The sequence below is a fragment of the Argiope bruennichi genome, chromosome 10, assembly GCF_947563725.1.
Source record: "Argiope bruennichi chromosome 10, qqArgBrue1.1, whole genome shotgun sequence".
In the NCBI taxonomy this organism is placed as follows: domain Eukaryota; kingdom Metazoa; phylum Arthropoda; class Arachnida; order Araneae; family Araneidae; genus Argiope; species Argiope bruennichi.
Window position 1 is genome coordinate 107,242,675 of NC_079160.1, and position 23,588 is coordinate 107,266,262.

The 23,588-nt window shown below is 29.3% G+C and overlaps 2 protein-coding genes and 4 non-coding genes across 6 annotated transcripts; 3 read left to right on the forward strand and 3 right to left on the reverse strand.

Moving 5' to 3' along the window:
* Positions 1–322: 322 nt before the first annotated feature.
* Trnal-caa (transfer RNA leucine (anticodon CAA)) lies at positions 323–438 on the forward strand. The gene is made up of 2 exons: positions 323–360; positions 393–438. It is a non-coding gene; the product is annotated as a tRNA-Leu (tRNA).
* Positions 439–1,478: 1,040 nt separating this feature from the next.
* On the forward strand, positions 1,479–1,549 carry Trnag-gcc (transfer RNA glycine (anticodon GCC)). Its single transcript has one exon. It is a non-coding gene; the product is annotated as a tRNA-Gly (tRNA).
* Positions 1,550–2,361: 812 nt separating this feature from the next.
* Trnav-aac (transfer RNA valine (anticodon AAC)) lies at positions 2,362–2,434 on the reverse strand. Its single transcript has one exon. It is a non-coding gene; the product is annotated as a tRNA-Val (tRNA).
* Positions 2,435–3,216: 782 nt separating this feature from the next.
* Trnal-caa (transfer RNA leucine (anticodon CAA)) lies at positions 3,217–3,332 on the forward strand. The gene is made up of 2 exons: positions 3,217–3,254; positions 3,287–3,332. It is a non-coding gene; the product is annotated as a tRNA-Leu (tRNA).
* Positions 3,333–9,810: 6,478 nt separating this feature from the next.
* Positions 9,811–16,862, reverse strand: LOC129989472 (gastrula zinc finger protein XlCGF7.1-like). Its single transcript, XM_056098035.1, has 4 exons — positions 16,777–16,862; positions 14,693–14,803; positions 11,441–11,585; positions 9,811–11,256 (listed from the first exon to the last, which is right to left on the reverse strand). Exon 4 carries the CDS (start codon positions 11,228–11,230, stop codon positions 10,235–10,237), a length of 996 nt encoding a protein of 331 aa, XP_055954010.1. The 5' UTR covers positions 11,231–11,256; positions 11,441–11,585; positions 14,693–14,803; positions 16,777–16,862; the 3' UTR covers positions 9,811–10,234.
* A 1,039-nt stretch (positions 16,863–17,901) lies between these two features.
* On the reverse strand, positions 17,902–21,609 carry LOC129987705 (uncharacterized). Its single transcript, XM_056095654.1, has one exon. It carries the CDS (start codon positions 21,607–21,609, stop codon positions 17,902–17,904), a length of 3,708 nt encoding a protein of 1,235 aa, XP_055951629.1.
* Between the last annotated feature and the right edge of the window lie 1,979 nt (positions 21,610–23,588).

The window sequence follows — 23,588 nt, forward strand, 5'->3', positions numbered from 1 at the left end:
CTCCCAATCGAAAGAGGAAAATATATTGCCAATCATTTTCTTAGCCATTCATGTGAATGTTGGTGAATAATCGTCGTCATCATTACTTTACTTTTTAAAAAAAAACATGACAAGTAATCGTACTTGCAATCCGATATCCCGGTGCTTTAAGTGAAAAGCAGAATACAAATTAATGGAACTCGCTACTTTGGGGAAAGCAATCAATAGTTGACGAAATGTGCTTTGCAATCTAACCTACAAAAACATTTTATCTTGACAGCTATGACTTAGTTTCCTTATCACATTCGCAGCTGATAAACGCTTTAAGCGAAAACATCGATATGTCAGGATGGCCGAGCGGGCTAAGGCGCCAGACTCAAGAGGAATCTTGCTCTGTAGCAGAGTGCCGAGAGTTCTGGTCCACGAATGTGGGCGTGGGTTCGAATCCCACTTCTGACAGCGACATTTTTAATGCTGTTTTTTCTTTCGGAAATAACGGTACATTGACTCGGTGGCAGTGAGAAATTACAATTTTCATTTGCCACCGTGGAAAAGCAGTGCCAATTTCAACCCCATTCATCATCAATGGTCTATCAATAGTATTTTGAAAACAATAATAATTGTTTTTTGCTCCTGGAAACTAATTTTTCGAAACAACCACTTAGCATCATGTTTCAGTTCCTTCGGAAACATTCTATTAAAGTTTTTGAAATATTTAATAATTATTGCGATTGACAATGCAATCTATATAAATGAATCGCGACGGCTAAACTTTTGGTATTATCTAGAATTTCTGACTATAGAAGTGCAATATAGAAAATTTATTCTTCCACACAAGACCTTTAATTATATTTTACATGAGTATTTGAAAATTATCAGAATCTTATGAAAAACATCAGTTTTCTGCAATCTTAAAATTCGTTTACGATATTGTAGTTATTCCTAGAAGTCTTGAAAATTTTGGTATTATTTCCATTTAGTGTTTTCAAAATCCTTTTGGATTCTACGATAGTTTTTGTTTTTCTCCTTTTAGTTAAAGAAATAAAGTTGCGGAAGTTATATTATTATTATATGTCATATCTTCTTATAGCAATATAAAACGTTTCGTTTATATTTTAATAAAAAAGTGTTCCCTATACATTAATTGCTCGTGCATAGATTGCTTTGCGTAAAGGTGGATTTCTATCTACATTGTTGTCTATGACACTGTGCTCAAACGGTCAAAAGAAAGATTGTTGTGAGTGTGTGTGGATAGTTTCTGCTTATAAACAATCAAACTATCAAAGCGAGAGGGAATAAAGAGCTTTTAGAGACACGAAATACGACTAAGTTAGAGAATGAAATTAATAGTTTCACATAATCCTGGTGAAGGTGACTCGTGCTTATTTGACAATATCTGCAGTCGACGCATACTTCGGTCGAATTACAAAACAGAAAAAATGAGGGCATTTTAGACTTCGTCATCCACTTGCAATCGGTGAGATGGCGGCGTTTCGTGAGCATCGGTGGTTCAGTGGTAGAATGCTCGCCTGCCACGCGGGCGGCCCGGGTTCGATTCCCGGCCGATGCAAGGACTCGTTTTTCTTATCATTATTCATTTTCACATGAATTTGTTTCGTCTTGCCAAACACCCAAATATAAAGCATTGCAAAGATATGAAATGTGCTTTTTTCCAACTGTCTGAAATTAGAATAAGAATCTCCGCTTGATTTAACATACTACAAGCAAACAAAAATGGGTACAAGAAAGTATTAAGAGCAGGTTTTTACTTCCTTTTTGTATGCAATCCAGAAAATGCCGTTCGAAGGCCCATTATCTCAGTTGGCATTAGAGTCGTTCTAATAACGCGAATGTCGCGAGTTCGGAACCACCGTAGAACATTGCGTGACATTATTTTTACCTTTTCGTGGATGTTTCTCTTGTCGTTATATTTTATGTGCCTTCAATTAAAAGGAAATTAATTTCAGTTTTTCTATCAGATAATATGAGGTTTATGTCAGTTTTTTTATACATCGTTCGACATTGACATTGATTCATGTCAGAGAATTTTATTTCAAATTTCGAATTGACAAAGAATGTCCATTTGAATAACTATTGTTTTCAGCTGTTTAAGACACTTAATTAGCATCGTTGCATGAATTCAATTATTTTTATTCCATCTATTGAATATTTATCATTTATAACGGAATTTTTTAAATATAAAATAGTTATTTAAAGATATTTTTCTTTCGGAAGCATAATCATTTTTTAAAAGGTTTATTCTATTTTTTTTCTTCTCCCCATTTTTAAATACAACTGTTAAGAATGTTAAAATAAAACAACACTAACGGTAGCAATTCTCGAAAAATAAAAAGTGAAATGAAAAGACAACGGAACGAAACATGTACCCACCAGGTTTCGAACCTGGGACCTTCCGCGTGTTAGGCGGATGTGATAACCACTACACCATGGGTACACATGCACCTTTTAATAAATCAGACTCAGAGCAAAGCTGGTGAGTTCAAATGACCTGCTCTTTAGTAATTCCTTCTATTCTTGTAATAGTTTAACTGTCCTGCTTCAATACGCTTCCATTCAAATCTAATAACACATTTTTTTTTTTAAGTAATAAGTGTTTAAGCAGTCAATATGGATGAGCCAAAAGTGAAAATTGTTTCCTTTCAAGCAGACAGAAAAATTACTTTAAACCTATTAAGAAAAGGCGAAAATCCTTCATTGAAATTCCAAATAGTAGACGTTTTTCAGAATGTCTCTGAACGTTTTTTATAATATTGTTCTCAAAGTGATAGAAATACTCTTGATTCAATAACTCATATTATGGCTATTACAAAGTTTTGCATTCGCTGAACGTGAAACTCGGACTCACAACCCCGACATTAAAGAGTCTTCCGACATAACGAGGCGGAAGACGGAAACTCCCAATCGAAAGAGGAAAATATATTGCCAATCATTTTCTTAGCCATTCATGTGAATGTTGGTGAATAATCGTCGTCATCATTACTTTACTTTTTAAAAAAAAACATGACAAGTAATCGTACTTGCAATCCGATATCCCGGTGCTTTAAGTGAAAAGCAGAATACAAATTAATGGAACTCGCTACTTTGGGGAAAGCAATCAATAGTTGACGAAATGTGCTTTGCAATCTAACCTACAAAAACATTTTATCTTGACAGCTATGACTTAGTTTCCTTATCACATTCGCAGCTGATAAACGCTTTAAGCGAAAACATCGATGTGTCAGGATGGCCGAGCGGTTTAAGGCGCCAGACTCAAGAGGAATCTTGCTCTGTAGCAGAGTGCCGAGAGTTCTGGTCCACGAATGTAGGCGTGGGTTCGAATCCCACTTCTGGAATTCCCACTTCTGAAATCCCACTTCTGGAATAGGAAATAAAACATCTGCCTTGTAGGAAATGCCTTAAGGTGATATAATGAGAATTGATATGAAACTATTATAAAATGTTACTGGGAAATTTGTTTTTAAAAAAATACGAATTATATGTATTACAAAATATTAGGGTTATAATACATGTTTATATTGAATTATTAAAATAACATACCTTAAATACATCGAAATGCAATTACTTACTTATTTATAATATATTGGAACATTAGCTATTTATTTAATGCTTATATTATATTCCAATTGGTAGATAAAATAAAATAGTAATTTACAATTGCTTGAAATTTATTGATTGTTTGAAAGTAAATGATTTTATTTGCAAGCATCAAAGTCTAATAAATATGCTAATTTCTCAAGACTGTTATGACATTGTTATCTCATGAAAAAATTCTAAAATAAATAAAAACATCCTATATAACGTTAAATAAATACATTATTTTTGTACATAAAATGTAAATAAAAACATATTATATATAATCAATATATTAATGATTTATTTTAGTTTAATTAAAACATGAAACTAAATTTACCAGTTATTAAAAGACAGTTTCGTAATGTACATTGTCTGGAGCAAAAAAAAAAATGCCTAAATCTATCAATTTGTACGTTGATGGATTTAATATATATCTTCAATTAAAAATTCATGCACCCAATTTCTTGCATTAATGCACTCACATGTATGCCAACACACAAATCAACAAACGGTTATTTAGTAGACGTATTTGGACCACATTTTCTTCAATCCAATTCAGTTTTGATACAGATCAATAACTGTAGCAATAAAATCACATGCTAAGGTTCATCTATTTATTTGATTGTATTTTTAAATTACCATGTTCATGTCCACATTGATAGATACTTTCTGTACACAGATCTCTTTAAATTTTGCAAAAAATTAGAATTTTAATGCTGAGATCATACGTTATATTTCATCATCTAATCTGTTTCGTTTTTGAATTATCATAATCACAAACATACTAAGAAAAATTATTCAAGAAAAATTTTTAAAAATTAGGACTATAAGAAATCTAAAAACCTGGAAATTCATCAGAATCTTTAAATTGCATTTTTGAGTTTTATTTTATTTTCTTTCAGTATACTTTGTATACATGAGAAAAAAATACTAAGAAATAATTTCCATTTATTATATAGAGTCTTTTACAATAAATCTGAACCAATTTCATTAAAAAAAAAAAGGAGTCAAGGTGTTTAATATAAATATGAACTATTTCATAATTAGCTTTCTTTGGTGACCAGCTTGTTCATCCAAATTACTGACATTTTAAACGGGAAAACCATTAATATGAAATGTATTTTTTAAAAAATTTCTATTTATCATTTGATATGACCGATAGGCATGGATTCAATTAAATCAATCATGGATTTAACAAAAATACAGGGTTGCAAATTAAAGAATGTATATACTATAAAATAAAAATTCTACTTTGAAGTTAAAGTCTAAAGAAGGAAATTTTTTAGTATTAATATTAATGTTGGTAAAAGTAGACAATTGAATTTTTTGATGGATGAATTTGAATTTCATTGTTTTTATTTGAAACCACAGTAAATTAAAATATATATTGTTTATATATATATCAAAAATAAAAAATAATTATTATGTAGAAATTTAATAGATATCTTTAAAAAGATAATGTCCTGAATTTTAAGATAATGCAAAAACCATTTTTAGGATAATATTAGTTTTTAAGATATAAAGAGCAATTTTCATTGGCAAGGCATAGTAAATTGGGTTACAGTTAAGCCCTTTTTCTTTGGGGGGGGGGGGTATTAAATTTTATTAGGTGCTTGTTTCTAACATCTTGGACTTATTTTACATATTCTTGCCTATGACTGAATGAAGTTTTGAAATAGAAAACCCATATATGAGAAAATCTAATATTATTTTGAAGCCCCATTAATTTGTTAAACGAATTGTTGAATTAAGTTCAACTATAAAAACTTTCAATCAAGCAGTATAAAATGTTCATATGACACTTTTTTTACATTTGACTGCTGCCATTCAGCAACAGTCAAATATATTTACTGATTTATGTGCCAATAAGTAATAAGAACGATTTCTATGCCATGTGATTAGCATTGTAAAAATACAGATTTTATAATTTAAGAACAAAAAAAAATTTTATTAATAAAAATTTTACATAATAATAATAAACAAAATTATAAAGTAGTTCAGAACATGCAGATTATAAATAATACTTAAAACATTTTTAGATCACAAATAAATGATGTACTTAAAATAATTTGTACATTGATGAAATGTATTTATTATGAAAACTACTTAAAAGTAGTTTTCATAATAAATTGTGCAATAGAATATACAGTGACACTTAGAAAAAACTGTTATAGTGAACATATGTTTATAAATTAACAATGAATGAATGTAAAGATAGAATATGACATATGATTTTCTTGGGGGGGGGCATATACTGCCAATGACAGATCATAATAGTGGAAAATAATAAATGGTGAGTTTTTAAATTTCACAAACATGGTGAGCATACTGAATCAGAGGTCTTCATATAATCACACCACGTAAATTCCAATTCAATTTGAACTCAACAGATAAAATATACTTAAAAGAATACTAAATCAAATAATATACCAACAATTAAAATATATTTAAAGAATAATATATCCACAATCTTTTACAATTTAAAGAAACCAACTTTTATAGTCTATACAGGAAGATTCAAAAATCAATGTACAAATTATTAGAGAAGATAGAAAACCCAAAATGCAAACCATAACCATATCAGAAAGAAACCAACCAGAGCAGAAACAAGGTGCTGTATTTTGATTTTTAAACTATTCATTTAAAACTGAACTAAGTATAGAAAACATTATACAAGTTAAAAGTGTCAAGAGTATGCAGATTGCATATAGAATAGTGTATAGTAACAAAGGGACCTTGACATGATTGTGTACAAAATGGCACAAAACTAGACCTGTACCACATTATAAAATGCTTAAGAACTGCATTTAAATTTAGACAAATAATGCAAATTTTACAAAACATGTCCAAATGTCAAATACAGCAAAATTAAGAATCTTCAGGCATTAAGTGTTGCTATTTCTTTAAAATAATAATATTTCCATTCATTCAATCCTATATGCTTGTTTCTATGCTCTCTTCTTCTACCAACAATTTGTATGCTGAATCAGCCTGCATATAATATAACATTTCATAATATAAGGTAAATTTATAAAATACACAATTTTAGCAAATGGGAATAAGATATGTGTAACTATGAATATGCATACCAACCAATCCAAAACAATAAAATATACTATACTAATAAATTAACATTCAAGGATGAAAAACTGTTACAATCAACAAATAAGGGACCCCGAAACAAATTTGAGCTTTAGTTGATTTTGCTAAAGATTAGAAAAAATGAAGTGAAGCAAGTGAAGTCCATGAGTAAAAAACTCATGATTAAGTCCTTAAAAATTTTTTCATTTCTGCAAGTCAAAGTGATTATGCAGAAACTAATTAGCAATTAATAAAAGTGAAATTTAACACCCATATACAAGGCTAGGCTGCCTTTCTAGAGAACTTTCTGAGAAAGATGGGCCACATTTGTGTTTCACATGGAAGAAAACTTTCAGTAGGCAGCCTAACTTCAGAAAGCAGTTAATTACTAAAGTGTTCAAGAAATTTTTGATTGATGCCAATTAAAGGCCCAGACAGAATTCAAGGTCCTTAATTCTACAATTTAACTTCTTCAGTCATGTATTTTTTTTTAACTACTAAAGCCATAGCTAAGTGCCTGACTACCATTATTTTAATTAATGAGAACACACTGCATGTGCTCAGGTAATTTTCAACAAGGAATCTGAAATTAATAATATAGCAGTTGATTCTTAACTGCACAGTCACTTCTAATCAATGGTTGTATTTAACTCCACATGGAGAATTATTTATTTAGTTTATTCTTAAAAAAAAAAAGATAATACTTGACAAATACTGATAAAATATTTTCAGTTCTAATACATTTATAAATAATTCATATTCCTCAAATTAATTAAATAGGGAAATATGTTTATAAAACATTTTATTAAAACTTTTTTAAAGTTTTAAATATTTTATGGAAATAATTAAAAGTCTAGTCTAATTAAGGAAAAAAAATTTATTAAATAACTTCATAATGAAATTATGAAAAATGAATTGTAAAATACACACATTTTAAGAAAATCCTGATATTTACATAAAATAAATACAATAAATAACAATTATGCATTTTCACTGTTAAACACTTTTAGTATTTATTTACAATATGTAAAAGAAGCAAACAATTCTTAAATGTTTTAATATCAAATGATCATAATGTAAATACAAATTCATTCATACAAAAATCAAATTTTATAATTGAAAATAAAATAAATTCACAACAATCATTAAGAATTCATATAACATTTATACAGTCATTCTAATTAATAATATTTTTATAAATAATTACTTGCAGACTTGCATTTAAAAATATCTTGAATCTAATATAAATACAGAAATATCAGATAATTTGTTATTACAATGAATAAAAATTCACTAATATTTAAGTGCAGTATCTACTAATTGTGTTCCCTCAACTCTGCAGCAATGTGAATTCCTAATGATATATACCAATTTTGTTATAGGTAAGATAATTGAAACTGATCAAGATAATTGATCTTAATATATTTCAAAGTAATCGTTACATTTGAAAGAGTATAATTTTAAATATCAACAATTAATAAATCATGAAATGAAACTCTACATTTAAAAAGAAAGTTCTTCAATATTACTGAATTCTTTTTACAACTTGAAGGCATCTAGAAATAATATAATAAACATGGATTAATATGAATATTTATCATTCAAATTCTAGTTTTTCTTTAAGTTGTTTGAATTTCTCATAAGAACAATGTTGAAATATCATTTATAATATAAAAGGATTATGATTAATTCAAAGTAAAAATAACATTGTGCAGAAAAAAAATTTAGTAAGTTAAATACATCTGAAATGTGTAGCTTTGGTGACTAATCAGTAAATATTTTAAGGCCTTAATTTTACTTGCGACTACTGCTTTCAAAGCAAAAACCAATTTTTAAAAATGCAATAATTTCTTTTCTTATTTTTCCCAAATATTCTGAAAATATGTTAAATGCACATTGTAATGTTTATTTTAAAGTGTTATTCCATAACCATTACATTCAAAATGTTTTATACAGTTTCTTTATCACTTTTTAAAACAAGAACACATTTTTAAAACATTAAAGCACAAAATGGGGTCCTTCTGACCTCAAATAGTTGAAAAATTGTTAATCTATTTCAATATTTAAGATTTTTTAAAAAAATGTTCATTATTTTAATATTATTTGTACATACAGGGCATTTTAGCACCTGGGTTAGAAACTTCTAGGAAGGGTTAGGGCTAAGAATCAAATAGGAATGCCAGGTTGGAAATGCTAACCAGACACAGCAGATGGCACTGCATTTCCACAGGATCACTGAGAGTATTCATTTCAGTATTCCATAGTAAGATTCGATAATCATAACCAGTAATATCACAGCTATCTACAATGGACAGCAAACCCCAGTACAAAAAAGAAACCAGTATATTTTTGAGTTCACATTTTTCCTCTATCTGTTGCCCTATTTCATTTATTCTAAATCATTACAGAAAATGAAGGGAACAACAAATTCAAGTTTTAAGAATTTTCAAGATTTTTTTCTTTAACAAAACAGAAATTGTAGAGACAAAAAAGCATCCATCAATAAATCCTTAGGTTAAAACTGCTTCTTTATTAAAATTTAATAACCATTATACTTCATTAATTAGTATTAGTAACTCTCCATTCATCAATTATGTGTTATTTTTTAAACTGTTAAATATTAATGATATATTTTAACTGTATTTTCAGTTTTTAAATTATTATTTTAATTTATTATACTTAATTTATTATTTTTAGATCCCGCTTCTCTTCATTCTAATTTTCATTGCAGTTTTATGTGCTTCAAAATAATCAAGTTCTACTATATCTCTTAAACTGTTAATATGGTCATTCATAGTTTTCTACACACAGTAACTTAGCATGTCAACTAGTTTTAAATCTCACATATATCATTTCTAATTTTAGTAAGACATTTTTAAGAATGTATCTTAAAATGGTATGATTTACAAATAATACACTTTGATAATATTATGATTAAACAAGAATGCTAAGTTTTTAATATTTACAGAAGACAACTATTAAAGCAACTGGGATAACTCTTACATTGATTTTATATGCATTTGTTTTCAGTTTTAAATTCATAAATGCATAAATAAGGCAAATTAATAAGAAAAATATTTTATATTAATTTAAATAATATTGTAAAAATGAAATAATATGATTTCTTTTTGTGAATAAAGAAAATAAAGGGTTATTAAGCTCATTATATGAGTCCACTTATCTAATCTAAGATTAAATGTTAATATAATCATTGAAAGTATTGCTTTTTATCATATATAATATGTTATAAACAATTATTATAGTGAAACTTTATTTTAATTTATGAAAAATATCTGACCTCTTGAACAATATTGTAAACTATAAACTGATTATTTGGGAAAGCACTAAGATATTTCTATGATGGTTGCAAAAGTTCTAAAGTTTTATTTACAGATGGAATACCAAGCCTTCATCCATTTATGTAAAGCCGCAGCCACTGATTCTGCATTAAAAATATTAATTGTGGAAAGTTCTCTTATTATTGTGACAATTGAAAATGTTCTCCTACGATGTATTGGTATATTACATATAAAAAATATATAATGAAACATTAATTAACTTCATCAGAACATTAGTAGCTTCATGAGTCACATGTTGAAGATTTTTGTCTTTCATGAATAAGAAGATGTCTTTTCAGATTATTGCTCTGGCAAAATCCTTTACCACATAATTCGCATTTCCATGGTTTTCCAGTTTTGTGAGCACGGTAATGTCTGCTGAAAATAATCTTAAGAGGAAAACTTTTACCACAAATATCACACATAAATGGTTTTTCATCTAAAAGAATTTGATCTTTTAGATCCTTATGAGTAAGCATGTGTCTTTTTAAATTGCTATTTTGGAAAAAACCTTTACCACAGAATTCACAAACATAAGGTTTTTCCTTTTTGTGAGTACGATAATGTCTATTAAAGTAGCTCTTCAGAGGAAAACTTTTGCCACAAACATCACAAAAATAAGGTTTCTCATTCGTATGAAGCTGCCGATGTTCATTTAAATGAGTTTTATGGGAAAATGCTTTACCACATACATCACAAAAGTATGGTTTCTCATTTGTATGAGTACGATAATGTTCATTTAAATTATTTTTTCGAGAGAAGGCTTTACCACAAATACAACAATTATGAGGTTTTTCATTAGTATGAACAAGATAATGCTCAGTTAGATTACTTTTCCGAGCAAAAGTCTTTTGACATACATCACATGAAAACGGTTTCTCATTTGAATGAGTAAGATAATGTCCCTTTAAATGAGTTTTAAATGAAAATGCCTTACCACACTGCTCACAGGAAAATGGCCTTTCTTTTGTATGAGAACGATAATGAACATTTAAATGGCTCTTATCAATAAACGACTTATTACACACATCACATATGAAAGGCTTTTCATTTGTATGGGTACGGTAATGTAAATCAAAACGACGCTTATTTGAAAATTTTTTATCACACATATTACACTCAAAAGGTTTTTCATTTGTGTGAGATCTCTTATGTTCCCTTAAATGGCTTTTCTGAGAATATGCCTTACCACATACATCACACACACACTTTTTATCTGCTTCTAACTGATCTTCCATGATAAATATGGTCTTGGATAATTCAGCTGAAAAAAAAAACACTAAGGTGAAATCATCAAAAGTGACGCATTACAATAATTTTTACAATTATTTTTTATTAAGAATATGTATACATATAAAAAAATAATTGTTATATTCAAAAAGAGAAAATTGTCACAAATATATATATATATATTAATGATTTGTCTCAAACAGAGCTGAAAATCTTACTTGTTTATGTTCTCCTTTTACCACTTTTCCTCCTTGAAAATTATAAGTGATGATATTATAATAAATTTTTATAAAACCTAGCTTGATCTTCAAGAATATAATTTCTTTTCGCTTGTGCTGTCTAACAATTAGACAAAAATAAAACCTATAAAAAGAATTTTTCCAACATTAGCATTCTTTACATACAGAATCTTTATTATAATTTTGAAACAGAAATGTATACATTTCTTATTGAATCATAGTTTTTCAAAATAAATAGTTCCTACTTGATTACACAAATTTTTTAAATAATTGCATATCAATACTTTACAGAAAAGGGTGCACAACAAAAATATATATAACATTGTGTGGCAACATTTTTTAAAAAGTAAGGAACAGATTCACAAGAAAATGTAATTCAAGAGATTAACCAAGGAATGAATTTTATAAATTCTCACAAAAAATACTCACAAGCAAAATGAAAGCCACGAATTCTTTTAAAATTAAAGGTTTGATATAAATTCTCATGTAAGACTTCGGTGGGAGGGGGGGGGGCATTACAACTTCAAACAATCACACAACTATTTTGATCAATTTCTCAGATTTATATCTTGATTAATAATTCAACAGAATTTTATTTGAAGTTAAATCTTGTGATACTGAGGAAACCTGTAATTTTTTTATAATTTCCTTTATTTTTTTCCAATTTAAATCAACAAACAATTTTAAAGATGCATGGCTTTCTGGGCATACCCTTATTTAGGTCTTATATGTTTCAATTTTAAAAAATTAGCTTTTAAAATGAATTAACCAACTTTGTAGCATTTAATCATATCTCTAAAATATGTAGACTACTTTATTCATGAATATTTAAGAAATATACATGTAAAAAAAGTGTTCTTTATTTATGAACTAAGCATGAAAGATGAAAAAATCCAGTTCCATCATTCAGAGGTATAAGAGCTATTTTTAAATTGGCCCCATGATTTTAAAACACGATTAGACAAGGAAAACAATTAAGCTGTCATCACCTGATTAAATTTCTAATTCTCATCTGTAGCAGATGTTTGATTCTGTAGCAGATGTTTGATTCTGTAGCAGATGATTGTATTAAAAAGTTTAATATGCTTTAATATATTAATCAAAGGTTGCAATATGCCAACATCTTTCTATCAAGCATCATTTACTTCTCATTTTAATTCTGAGTCACAATCAGTCTTGACTATTTTGAACTATCTATCAGAATCTTAACATTTCACAGGCCATTTGAATGAAGTCAGAATTTGAAATATGAATATATTGCAAGATCGTGCATATTACTCTTCTGTACCAAAAAATGTGCAAGACAATATAACTTTACTGTTTAACTATTCACTTAAATCATATATTAAAAATAACAAAATATATTATTATATTTTGAAATATATATTACCCACAAGCAAAAAAACATTCTTTTCAAGCAAAAATATTAAAATTAATAGCAAATTTGAATCATTACTGGGAAAATCAGAACTTTTAAACCTGTATAAATATGTATATAGTTCATGAACATGAATATATAATTCATAAGACTTATAAAAAGGAAAAAAAAAAAAAAACATTAAAGATGGCTGTTAATATTACCCATACAATTATTATGCTATAATTTAAAGAATTGATAATATCCAAAGAAATGGAATCTAAAACATCAGTAATGTTATAAAAGGACAATAATTAATTCTGTAAAGATAACATGTTAAAAATGATGATTATGTGTATATTCCATTAAAATACCACCGTGATTAAATTTTCTAATTTTGCATTTCATGAAAAACTGATTATTTAATTTCTTTAAATATAGCTGTTTACACATTTTATCACACTAAAAAACAATTCAGCACTTTTACTATAACAAAAAGAATCTTGACAAACATCATGTGAGGTATGAAAGAGTACAGCACTAGAAAAACTTTTTAAAAAACAAGGAAATAAAGAAATGAAAAAATTAACTTAAAAATAATGTTGTTGTTTTTTTTAATTACTAACCTGACCTCATAAGAAATCCTCCGAAATTTCTGAAGTTTTTAATTTTAAATTTGACACTTTAACTAAAATTACAAAAGATTTTCAAATTAGATGGGAATTTCCAAATTTGTTGTATGCATACTCCCTAAGAATACATGTCGAACTAATTAGAGATACAAGAAAGTAATGTTGATACAAGGTATTAAAATGGAATAAAATCTCGTTTCTTTCAAGTTTATATTAAAAATGAAAGTTAGGCCAATCCATAAATGTACTGGATTGTAGTGAAAAATGATAAGAACAACAAATTCAGAATTAAAACAATGCAATATTTAAGGAACACAGAACTGGTAAAAAGAACATATTTATATTATATTAATCATAAATATTGCTTGATACAATCAATATCATATTTAGCTTTAAAATTGTTAATTTGATGCTATTTATTACATTAAATTGTTTTTCCATTAGATTAGCTGTTATCTTGATGAACATTATTAATTATTATAAGTTGGCACAACCTAATTTTAATGTTATTTTATTTCGTTAGGGCATGGAACTATTATTGTTATAAAAAAAAAAGGAAGATAGTCAGATTTAAAATCAAAAATAAATCTTACAAATATTAATGCAGCTATTTAATACTAAGCTCTATGCTAATATAAGTTTTCCAATTTTAATATTTAAGCTAACATAAGTTTTCAAATTTATCAATAAGAACTTCTTCGAGTATAAGAATGATTAAGGAAGAAAGACAAAAATACTAGGATAATCAAAGAACAAAGAAAAAAAAAAGACTAATCAAAAGGTAAAAGAGGAAATAAAGTTGAGAACCATTGGATTAGATAATTGGAAAATTTCCTCACAAAAGCATTAATACTGTTATATCCAGTAATACTTAAAAATCATAAATCTCAATAAATAGTAAATGAAAATCACTTAGCCCATAAATAGCGAGCTCTAGAATGTATAATTTTAAAAAAATTTCACCTATTATATTCAGAGTGTTACATTTTAAAAAACAATTATGAATAAAAATTTAGCATTTTTAAATAATTTAAATAGAAGCCAATTGTTTTCACACATCTTCATATTTAAAATATTTTTAAATAAATAAATGAACATATTTTTTAAACCTTTAAGATTCACAAGACATTAAACATATGTAATCATAAGCAATCAGCAGATAATTTTTTTTTAATCTGATGTAATGATTATGTGTGAATGACAAAATAAAACAGTCATAAAAAAAGTCAAAAAATTGTTTACCCAGTTTTTCAACAATAATGACAGGATCTATCTGCTTGTTAGCATACAACTACTATTTATGGCACAAATATATTTATTATTTCTGTTTCAGGAATATTTCAGATGATATCACTAAAAAAAAATATTATAAAATTAATAAACAATAATGATAAATAGTAATAAATAAAACACATAAAACTCATGAAAATGTACAAGAAAATAATAAAAAAACTTTTATAATAATCTTAAGTAGTAAATTTTTATTTATTTCTCATAACTTCAATTGTTTAATAAAGCAATTTAAATAATAATATAATTTTAATTCAGCATTCAAATATTTAAGGCAAAACTAAAAAGAAATTATATACGAGCAAATAATAAAAGTACATTTTATCTCTTTCGTAGCTAAAATTTGATAACAATTTGAGAATTTTAGAAGCAACATTTTGAGAATTTTAGAAATTTTTAAATATTTCAATTAAAATACAAGACATAAAAAATACTGCAGTTAAAATGGTGCATAAATAGAAAAACTGTTTTTTACATTAACATTTATGTTAGATAACAACTATTGTAATGGGAAAAATAAAAAGAATTCTCTGTTTTCTTTGTTCCTTAAATTATTCTAAATGCAATATTGTTTGCATTTAATAACACTTCATATTTGAAATAAAGTATTCTAATTAGATATTTTTTCATAAGTTCATCAGGAACAGCTACCAATAGTAATGTCACTCTCCACAAATAAAGTTATTACCCACAGAGTCATGTATAGCAATCTTATGAGCAGATTGTAAAAAAAGAAATTGCAAGTGGTATACCAAAACTTAATAAATATTTTCTCAGGTTTGAAAACTTGGTTTATAATCCAATATAAATATAACAGCATATTATCATTGTATTGATTTTTTTTAATTAATTTAACCCCAAATTATGAAAAATGCCATCATATATATATACTTTAAACTAACATTCATAAATATTAATCAAAACTTCAAATGAAAGATAATTTTCAGAAAATGAAAAATATTTTAAATTATTAAATATTGTCTTAAGATTAAAACTATCAAATGCAAAGAAATTCAGAAACTAAATACATAAAATCCACATAATTTGCATTGTTATTTCAAATAACAGGAAGAATGGCATTCAAAATAACATCCCATTATCTTCAAAGTTTTTATATGGAAAACAATAGTTGCAGTCTACAGAAAATACAGCAAAAAAAAAAGCTATACAGAAAAACTAAAAATAGGAAGGATAGCAAGGAACAGGAAGCCAGCAGGCATAGTATAAACAAATATATCAAATTAATTTTCAAATCATAAAAAAATAAACTCCAATTAACTAATTAAAAATAAATTAATTTCATTTAAACATTTTATGCCTATTAAATGTTTTACATGTAGTAGAAATTTTATTGTTAGCATAGAAACAACTTTACTTACTACAATATTTTTTAAACATCATCAACATGCTTTAATAACATGCTTCAGGAATAACAAGAAAACTGAATGCAGTGCTAGAGATTCATTTTCATATCAAAAATATATCTCATCAGTGCAAAAATGTTTCTATTTGTGAAAAATTATGATATAATAATTTATGACTTATGTGCAAAATAAAATTTATCATTATTTGTACCTGTGCATTTTCATTAAAAAATTCATATTCTTCAAATACTGAACATTAATTATTACAGATCATAATATTACTACACATATGGAAAAAAATTTGCACAAATTTCCCAATTTTCTAATGTTTCACTAGCTTCATAAACGAAATAAAAATGGGTGGAAAATGCTTTCTTCATATACTAAATGAAAGAAAAATAATTAGAAAATGCATAGCAGCAAATAAACAAAACGAACTAATATAAATCAGTCAAACGATGCATTTCACACCAAAAAAACAACAATATGGCACAAAAGCAAAAAATAAATTGTAAAATTGTAATAGTAATGATGACAAGAGCTGCATCAGGAATAATAATGCAAGCAAGATAATTCAAATACTTCAACATTTTTGGGGTTGCTTTTTATAAACTAATACAGGAATATTTCTTAATAACTATCGAAATAAAATCTTTAAACTGAAGAACCTACATTAATTCTTCAGTATTAATTTCGGTTAATTACTGATTTTATATCTCTTTGTGTGTATTGATGTTTAATATTCAGGTGAGCCAACGCAAGCACATAGTTCATTATCGTTCAAGCGGACTTAGAGGATCCGGATTCTCAAAACGAACTATAGATAGAGATGCATAATCCACGATTTTTTGAATAACGAATAATATTGCTATTGTTATTTTTAAATATGCGTTCCAAATATCTGTTATTTCAATTATATTATTAATTAAAAATTATTACTTAATATTAAATATAAAATTTATTAATTGTAATTAATACTTAATTTAGTAATTTAATTAAAGTGTGATTGAATTAATTTATCTGTTTCAGCTTACTTCTTAAATTTTATTTTTTTTCTCAAAACTATTTATTTAATTTATTTATTAGAGTGAACCATTTTCTGGAAAAGATGAGTTAAAAATATGTCATTTCTTTAAAATGTTTACTTTAGTCCTATATTCTACCCATAGATGGCGCCCGCAGTAAACAGAGTACATGTAATCAAAGTCAATCATGTCACGAACAATTAAAAATGATCTGTATGGAATAGTGCATCATCAAATACGAATATCGGCCACTCCCGTAAAGTGGAGCGGTGACTTCGCACTTTCCGGTGAAATCACCGCTCCGATAAATTTCAGTGATATGCAATTCAATGATACGATACAATAATTCCAATAACCGATCCGTTCACTTTTCAATCCAATCACAGATTTCTTTCGAGAGCTTCCATTGGACAGATCGTATCGATTATTACTGTCGTGTACTCGCCTATGGTACACGGGTTCTTTTACTGTGATTGAAAGAAACTACTCTCCTTGAAAAAATAACTATAACATTTATTTCTACGACAAGACAAGCTATTCTATAAACATATTAAGTTTAAATGACTGCATTTCCGAAAGTAAACAGTTCAGTATCTTTTCAGCTGCTGATCACAACGCTGTTCCGTTTTTCAAGTTTTTCCAAGTTGTTGTTGTTTTTGATACGGAGTTGAGTTGTTACTCGCTTCGTCGAAGATTGCGGATTCACGCTACACTCCCACCTTTTGGGTTTTTCTTTTCAAGAAAACTCAAAATGTTCTTTAATCCAAACAGTTCACAGGTCCAGTCGTTTGGGAACTTGAATCTTTCGGCCGAAACGGGTTTTCATGGTATTTAGATTTGGTAGAGACGTTTTGTCCGATTCTGGAAGCTCAAGATGTTCAACATATTGCTGTTGTACTGCCTCTTCTTTCTCATCTTCAACTCCACATGCTCTCTTCTCTAGTAGATTCTTTACTGAAGGCGTTTGAACTTCAAGTGCGTAGAGACGCTGTACAGGTCTCAGAAATTCGCCTTTCTTTGTTTTTACTTTCACAAGACGAACTGAACCGTCCTTACCAGGGAATATTTCTGTTATTTTCCCCAGAGGCCAATTCAGACGTTTTTGATTGGTTACTTCGACAATAACCACTTCTCCCAACTTGAAATCGTGGGTTTTTATCATTTTCTTAGTTTGTTGCCTCAGCTGCCACAAGTATTCCAGTCGGAATCGATTTCTGGAATCTTCTTGCAGTTTACACCTATACAGTCGCCGCTTGCGAAAATACTCAGGAGATAGTTCCAAGTGGTCAAGATCTGGAATTCCATTTTCTCTACGTTTTCTGAGGAATGAAGATGGTGTTATAGGTTCCAAATCATGGTGTTCAGAAACGTAGGTAATGGGTCTTGAATTTACGATGTCTTCGCAATAGCATAGAATCATATTTAATTCTTCGTAACTCAGGCGTGCTCGGCTTAGAACTTTCTTCAGAAGGTCTTTTACTAGGGCAATAAGGCGCTCCCACCATCCTCCCCACCATGGAGCTGATGGTGGTATAAATTTCCAAATATTTTCCTTCTTTTTCCCTTCTTCATTTTGACTCAGCTTCATCCATCGAGGTATTTTGACCTCTGAAAGATTCTTTATACCCTTCAGCCAGTTCCAAAATCGTTTAGATAGACCTTCTGGCAGGGCATCATCCCATTTCAGTCCAAGATTCCAGGATTCTTGAAGCATAAACTTTGGAATGATGGTTACGGGAGAAGATATACCCAAAGGGTCAAATATACTCTGAGCCAAAGAAAGCAGACCTCTTTTAGTAAGAACCAGATTTTCATCTTTCGGACAGTCTATGATGCAAGATAGAGTATCTTGTTTTAGGTCCCAGTTTAGGCCCAATAAGGATACAGTTTGGTATTTGTCGGGTTGATCGATAATTTCAAGCGAAGCATTTGATTGCCAGCCTCGTAGATTGAATTTTCCTAAAGACATCAAGGCTTGCGATTCAACTACAAATTTATTTGCTTCATCTGTATTCTTCAAACTGCAGACACAATTATCCACATAAAATGAATTCTTCAAGATTTCCGCAGTATTCAAGAGCTCTTCAGGGGCTTTTTCCAGATGGTAATTCAAAGTTGCCGCTAAAAGGAATGGACTGCAGGTGACACCAAACACAACTCTACGATGCCTGTAGATTTTCATTCCCTTGTCTTTGGTTTTCCATAAAAATCGCAGATAATCCCTGTCCCTCTCTCTGATTCCGATCTGAAGAAATGCCTTCTCAATGTCTGATGTTATTCCAACAGGAAATTTCCGGAAACGATTCAGTAGGGAAGGAACAAGTTCAATTAAATTAGGACCGCTTTCTGAGCAGGCATTCAGTGAGGGTGTACCCTTTATATATGAGGATGCATCGAAAACTGGCCTCACTTTCATAGTAATGCTGTTCTCTTTAAAAACAGGCCTGTGCGGAAGATAGTATGCATTTAACTCTTTTTTATCTTCAATTTCTTCAATGACACCGTCAGCAATCCATTTTTTAAAAACATCTGCATATACTCCAACCTTCTCGGATTCTACAAGTTTTTTATAAACAGAAGAAAGTCGTTTCTCGGCCATTTGTCTGTTGTCAGGGAGCCGGGAAGATTCTAACACCCAAGGTAAGGCGACTTCGTACCTCCCTTCCTCATTAATCGTCAGAGTGTTTCGAAAATAATCTAAAGTACTTTGATGCATTTCAGTCTTCCTTTTAGATTCAGCAGGATCAGTAATTCCAATGGCTTCTAACTTCCATAAGTCACTTATATTGCAATCTTTTATAAGCAAGTTTGTCACTGTCATGCTTATAGAGTCTGAACTGCTTGGTGCTCTTCCCATAAGTGTCCAACCAAGCAAAGTCTCAGTGGCAGTTAATCCACAAGTTAAATTGAGGATTTTTCCAGTCATCAATTTTCCTGCTATGTCAGCACCAATAAGCAAATGGATAGCGGATGACGAACAAGATGCAAAACATTCTTGGTCTGTTAGTTGAATTTTATTACCCTCTAATTCCTTTGACCAGAATCCGGTTGGTATCTGACAAATTTCGGCACAGATTTTCTCTTGATCAAATGCGTTAAAAGTGCAATGATAATTTTTGTTAAAATCACTTACAAAAATCTTGTATTCTGAATGTTTCTGGAGATTTTGCATCCCTCCAAACAAAGTATGAACAAGAGTTGTTTCTTTTAATGCATGATACTGCATTTTCTTAGCAGCTTCTTTCGTAATATAAGATTTCTGGCTTCCAGTGTCTATGAGGGCCCTCACAGCAAAATCCTGTGTTTCTCCTCGAAGAACCACGACCAGGGTTTGTAGAAACACACTTGTAGAACATGTGGGATTGGTCAATGTATTGAACTGTCCAAAATTGATTGAACTTTCCGTTGCTTCTTGAGAGTTAGAAGACTCAACGTTCTTTCTATCAGGGCACATCACAGCATGATGTCTTTGACCACAAATTCCACAATTCACTTGGACCCTGCATAGCTTTGACACGTGACCGTTACTTAGACATCTGAAACAGCAACCTCTTTTCTTCAATCGTTTCATTTTCTCATTTAAATCCAAATTTCGAGCAACATGACATTCTTTGGATTCATGATTGTTCTTGTCACAAAATACACACTTCAAAACAGATTTTTTGTTTCCTGAAAAAAGTCCCGCAGCTGTCGGCAAGTCTCTTTTAATCTTGATATTTTTGTTATTTTCTTTCAAAGAGAAGCCTTCCATAGCAAGAGCTATCCTGTCCTCATTTTCAACTTCGTTCTTCAAAAATTTCATCAAACTTTCCAATCGAGATTCTTTTGTGTCATCTTTTTCATCCAATCCTCTATCATTTCTCCGCCAGGCTCTTAAAACTTCTTCACTTAAACAAGACTCAACCAAGGGAAACAACATGGCCGCATACTTTGCTGTAGTAACTCCAAGAGTTTCTAATGATCTCAGCTGGGTTTCAAGTCGATCATAAACAGTTGATAATTCAACATGTTTCTCTTTTAGATTAAATGCGAGTGTCAATTTTAACAATTCTCTAACGTAATATTCAACCAATAAATCATCTCTGCCGAATCTAGATTTCAGACAATCAATCGCCTTGCAATAATTTCCGGAGGTAGGGGGAAAACTTTCAACTAATTCCCTCACTCTGGAATTCGGGATAGTTGCTTGGACTAAGTATTGAAACTTGTCGGTTTCATCGATATCGTTGTCTTCATCAATTTTTACGAATTGTCCCCAAAACGGCAGCCAATCTTTAATTTCCCCGCCAAATTTCTTCAGTTCCAAACGAGGCAGCTTGAATTTCCGCTTTTCACCGCCAACTGAAAATAATGTATCAGCGTTAACAGTGGGATTAGTTTTTCGATCCACTAATAAACTCATCCTTTTAAAATTGAGTGAATACTCATCTGCTGAACGAGATTCTTTTTCAATATCGTCTTCATTTATGTCTTCAGACATCAACAAAAGATTCAAAATATCTTCATTTAATTGCAAAAGTTCATTATTTTTCTCGCCAAGCAGCTGGAAGGTTGCCAAACAATCTAAATCATCTGCAATGTTTACTTCCGTTTTCGCTGACTCATCTAAATGATTAAACAATCTAGTAAATGCAGATCTAACTGTTTTTCGTTTAAGCTTTAAAGCTTCCATAATTTTTCTGAAATAGTTATTCTTCAAAGTATCGATAAATTTCTAATAACAAATAATTTATCGTCAAAAAAATTCACTTGCCTTTCGAATCGTTGATTTCAAATCACAGTCCTGTCGCGGACGCCATGTCGTGTACTCGCCTATGGTACACGGGTTCTTTTACTGTGATTGAAAAAAACTACTCTAATTGAATAAATAACTATAACATTTATTTCTACGACAAGACAAGCTATTCTATAAACATATTAAGTTTAAATGACTGCATTTCCGAAAGTAAACAGTTCAGTATCTTTTCAGCTGCTGATCACAACGCTGTTCCGTTTTTCAAGTTTTTCCAAGTTGTTGTTGTTTTTGATACGGAGTTGAGTTGTTACTCGCTTCGTCGAAGATTGCGGATTCACGCTACAGTTACTTTCCAGTGAAGTCCCCGCTCCGGCAAATTTCAGTGATATCGTATCGATTGTTACTTTCTATCGTGATCCAAAACCTGTAATCGAAATATCATCAGTAAAATCGTATCAAGGATTTGAATCACATCCCTCTTTGAAAAGTATTGATCACTTGTATTTGTGACTTTTTGATATTGGTTACTTAATAACCGCTCTGAAAATATTCATCATCCCTAACTATGGATATGAATCTGAGTAGTGATGTTCACAGATCCTACATATTATGGTGTCGTAGGCAAGTCAAATTGTCATGAAAAATAGAAAGTATGAAAAAAAAATACATAATAACAATTTTATACGGGGAAGTTATTTAACTGGCAAAACAAACATCTAAATTTACATCCGGATATGTTCTTGGACAGGCTTTCACGCCGGTTTTTCGCATTTAAGATGACTACCTACATTCGAGGCCATTTTTTTTAAAAAGCTTTTTTTTTTCAGGGGGGGGTTAAATAAATAAAAGATAAAAATAACAAAAACCTTTAAAAATATATACAAATTCGACTTTTTAATTGAAAAATTTGATGTAATTTTCATCACAATTTGACAAAAACGGCTAACATTCTACACAAAACTCTAATGGGATAATCGCAAATTTTTTCGCACGTTAGATACAAAACACAGTTATTTTCAAAATGAACAAAAATCGTAGATAGATTAAGATGAAAAAATAAAAGGTTTATATGTTACAATAAAGACTAAATTTTCTACTTATTTTCTAATTAAATAAAGGGCTATAAAAAAAGGGATGCAATGTCCTTCGAAACTTTTTATGCAATTTACTAAAAATGATATATAATTCCCTGAAAATTTCCTTAAAAAATGTTAATTAATGTTCGAGATATTATGTTAATGTGTGATAATTTATTTCAAAAGAATTATTTTGATAAAAACTCTTTTTAAAGTTTGTAGTTACTGCAGAAAAAGCATTTCCTCCTTATAAAATAATTTAAAATTCTCCTCACTTATAAGTTAAACCTTCTGCTTCTTCCAACACTAAATTTTTTTTTTTTTTTCTTTAGCTGAGCCCCACAGGGATAGAATGTTTACTCGCCGTTTATGTCTCTTTTTTAAAGAAAAAATAATGCCATGTCTTAGGTGCCACTTACTCTCGCTACGTCACAAAATGGATTTGGTCCAGAATTTAATATCACAGGCCTCCAATTGCAATAATAAAAAATATGCCAAATTTCACTTAACTATCTAATACATTTTTGAGTTATCGTGTTCTTAAACACATGAGACAAGAAGATCGATTTAAGAGTTTTTATTCCAAATTTGATTTCGAATTACCGTATTCACACACAAATATAATTCCATAAATGTTTTTCTCCGCTT

What these genes read in the sequence shown, in the direction of transcription:
- LOC129987705 (XM_056095654.1), bottom strand. Translation starts at nt 21,609, where the DNA reads ATGTCTGAAGACATAAATGAAGACGATATTGAAAAAGAATCTCGTTCA.
- LOC129989472 (XM_056098035.1), bottom strand. Translation starts at nt 11,230, where the DNA reads ATGGAAGATCAGTTAGAAGCAGATAAAAAGTGTGTGTGTGATGTATGT.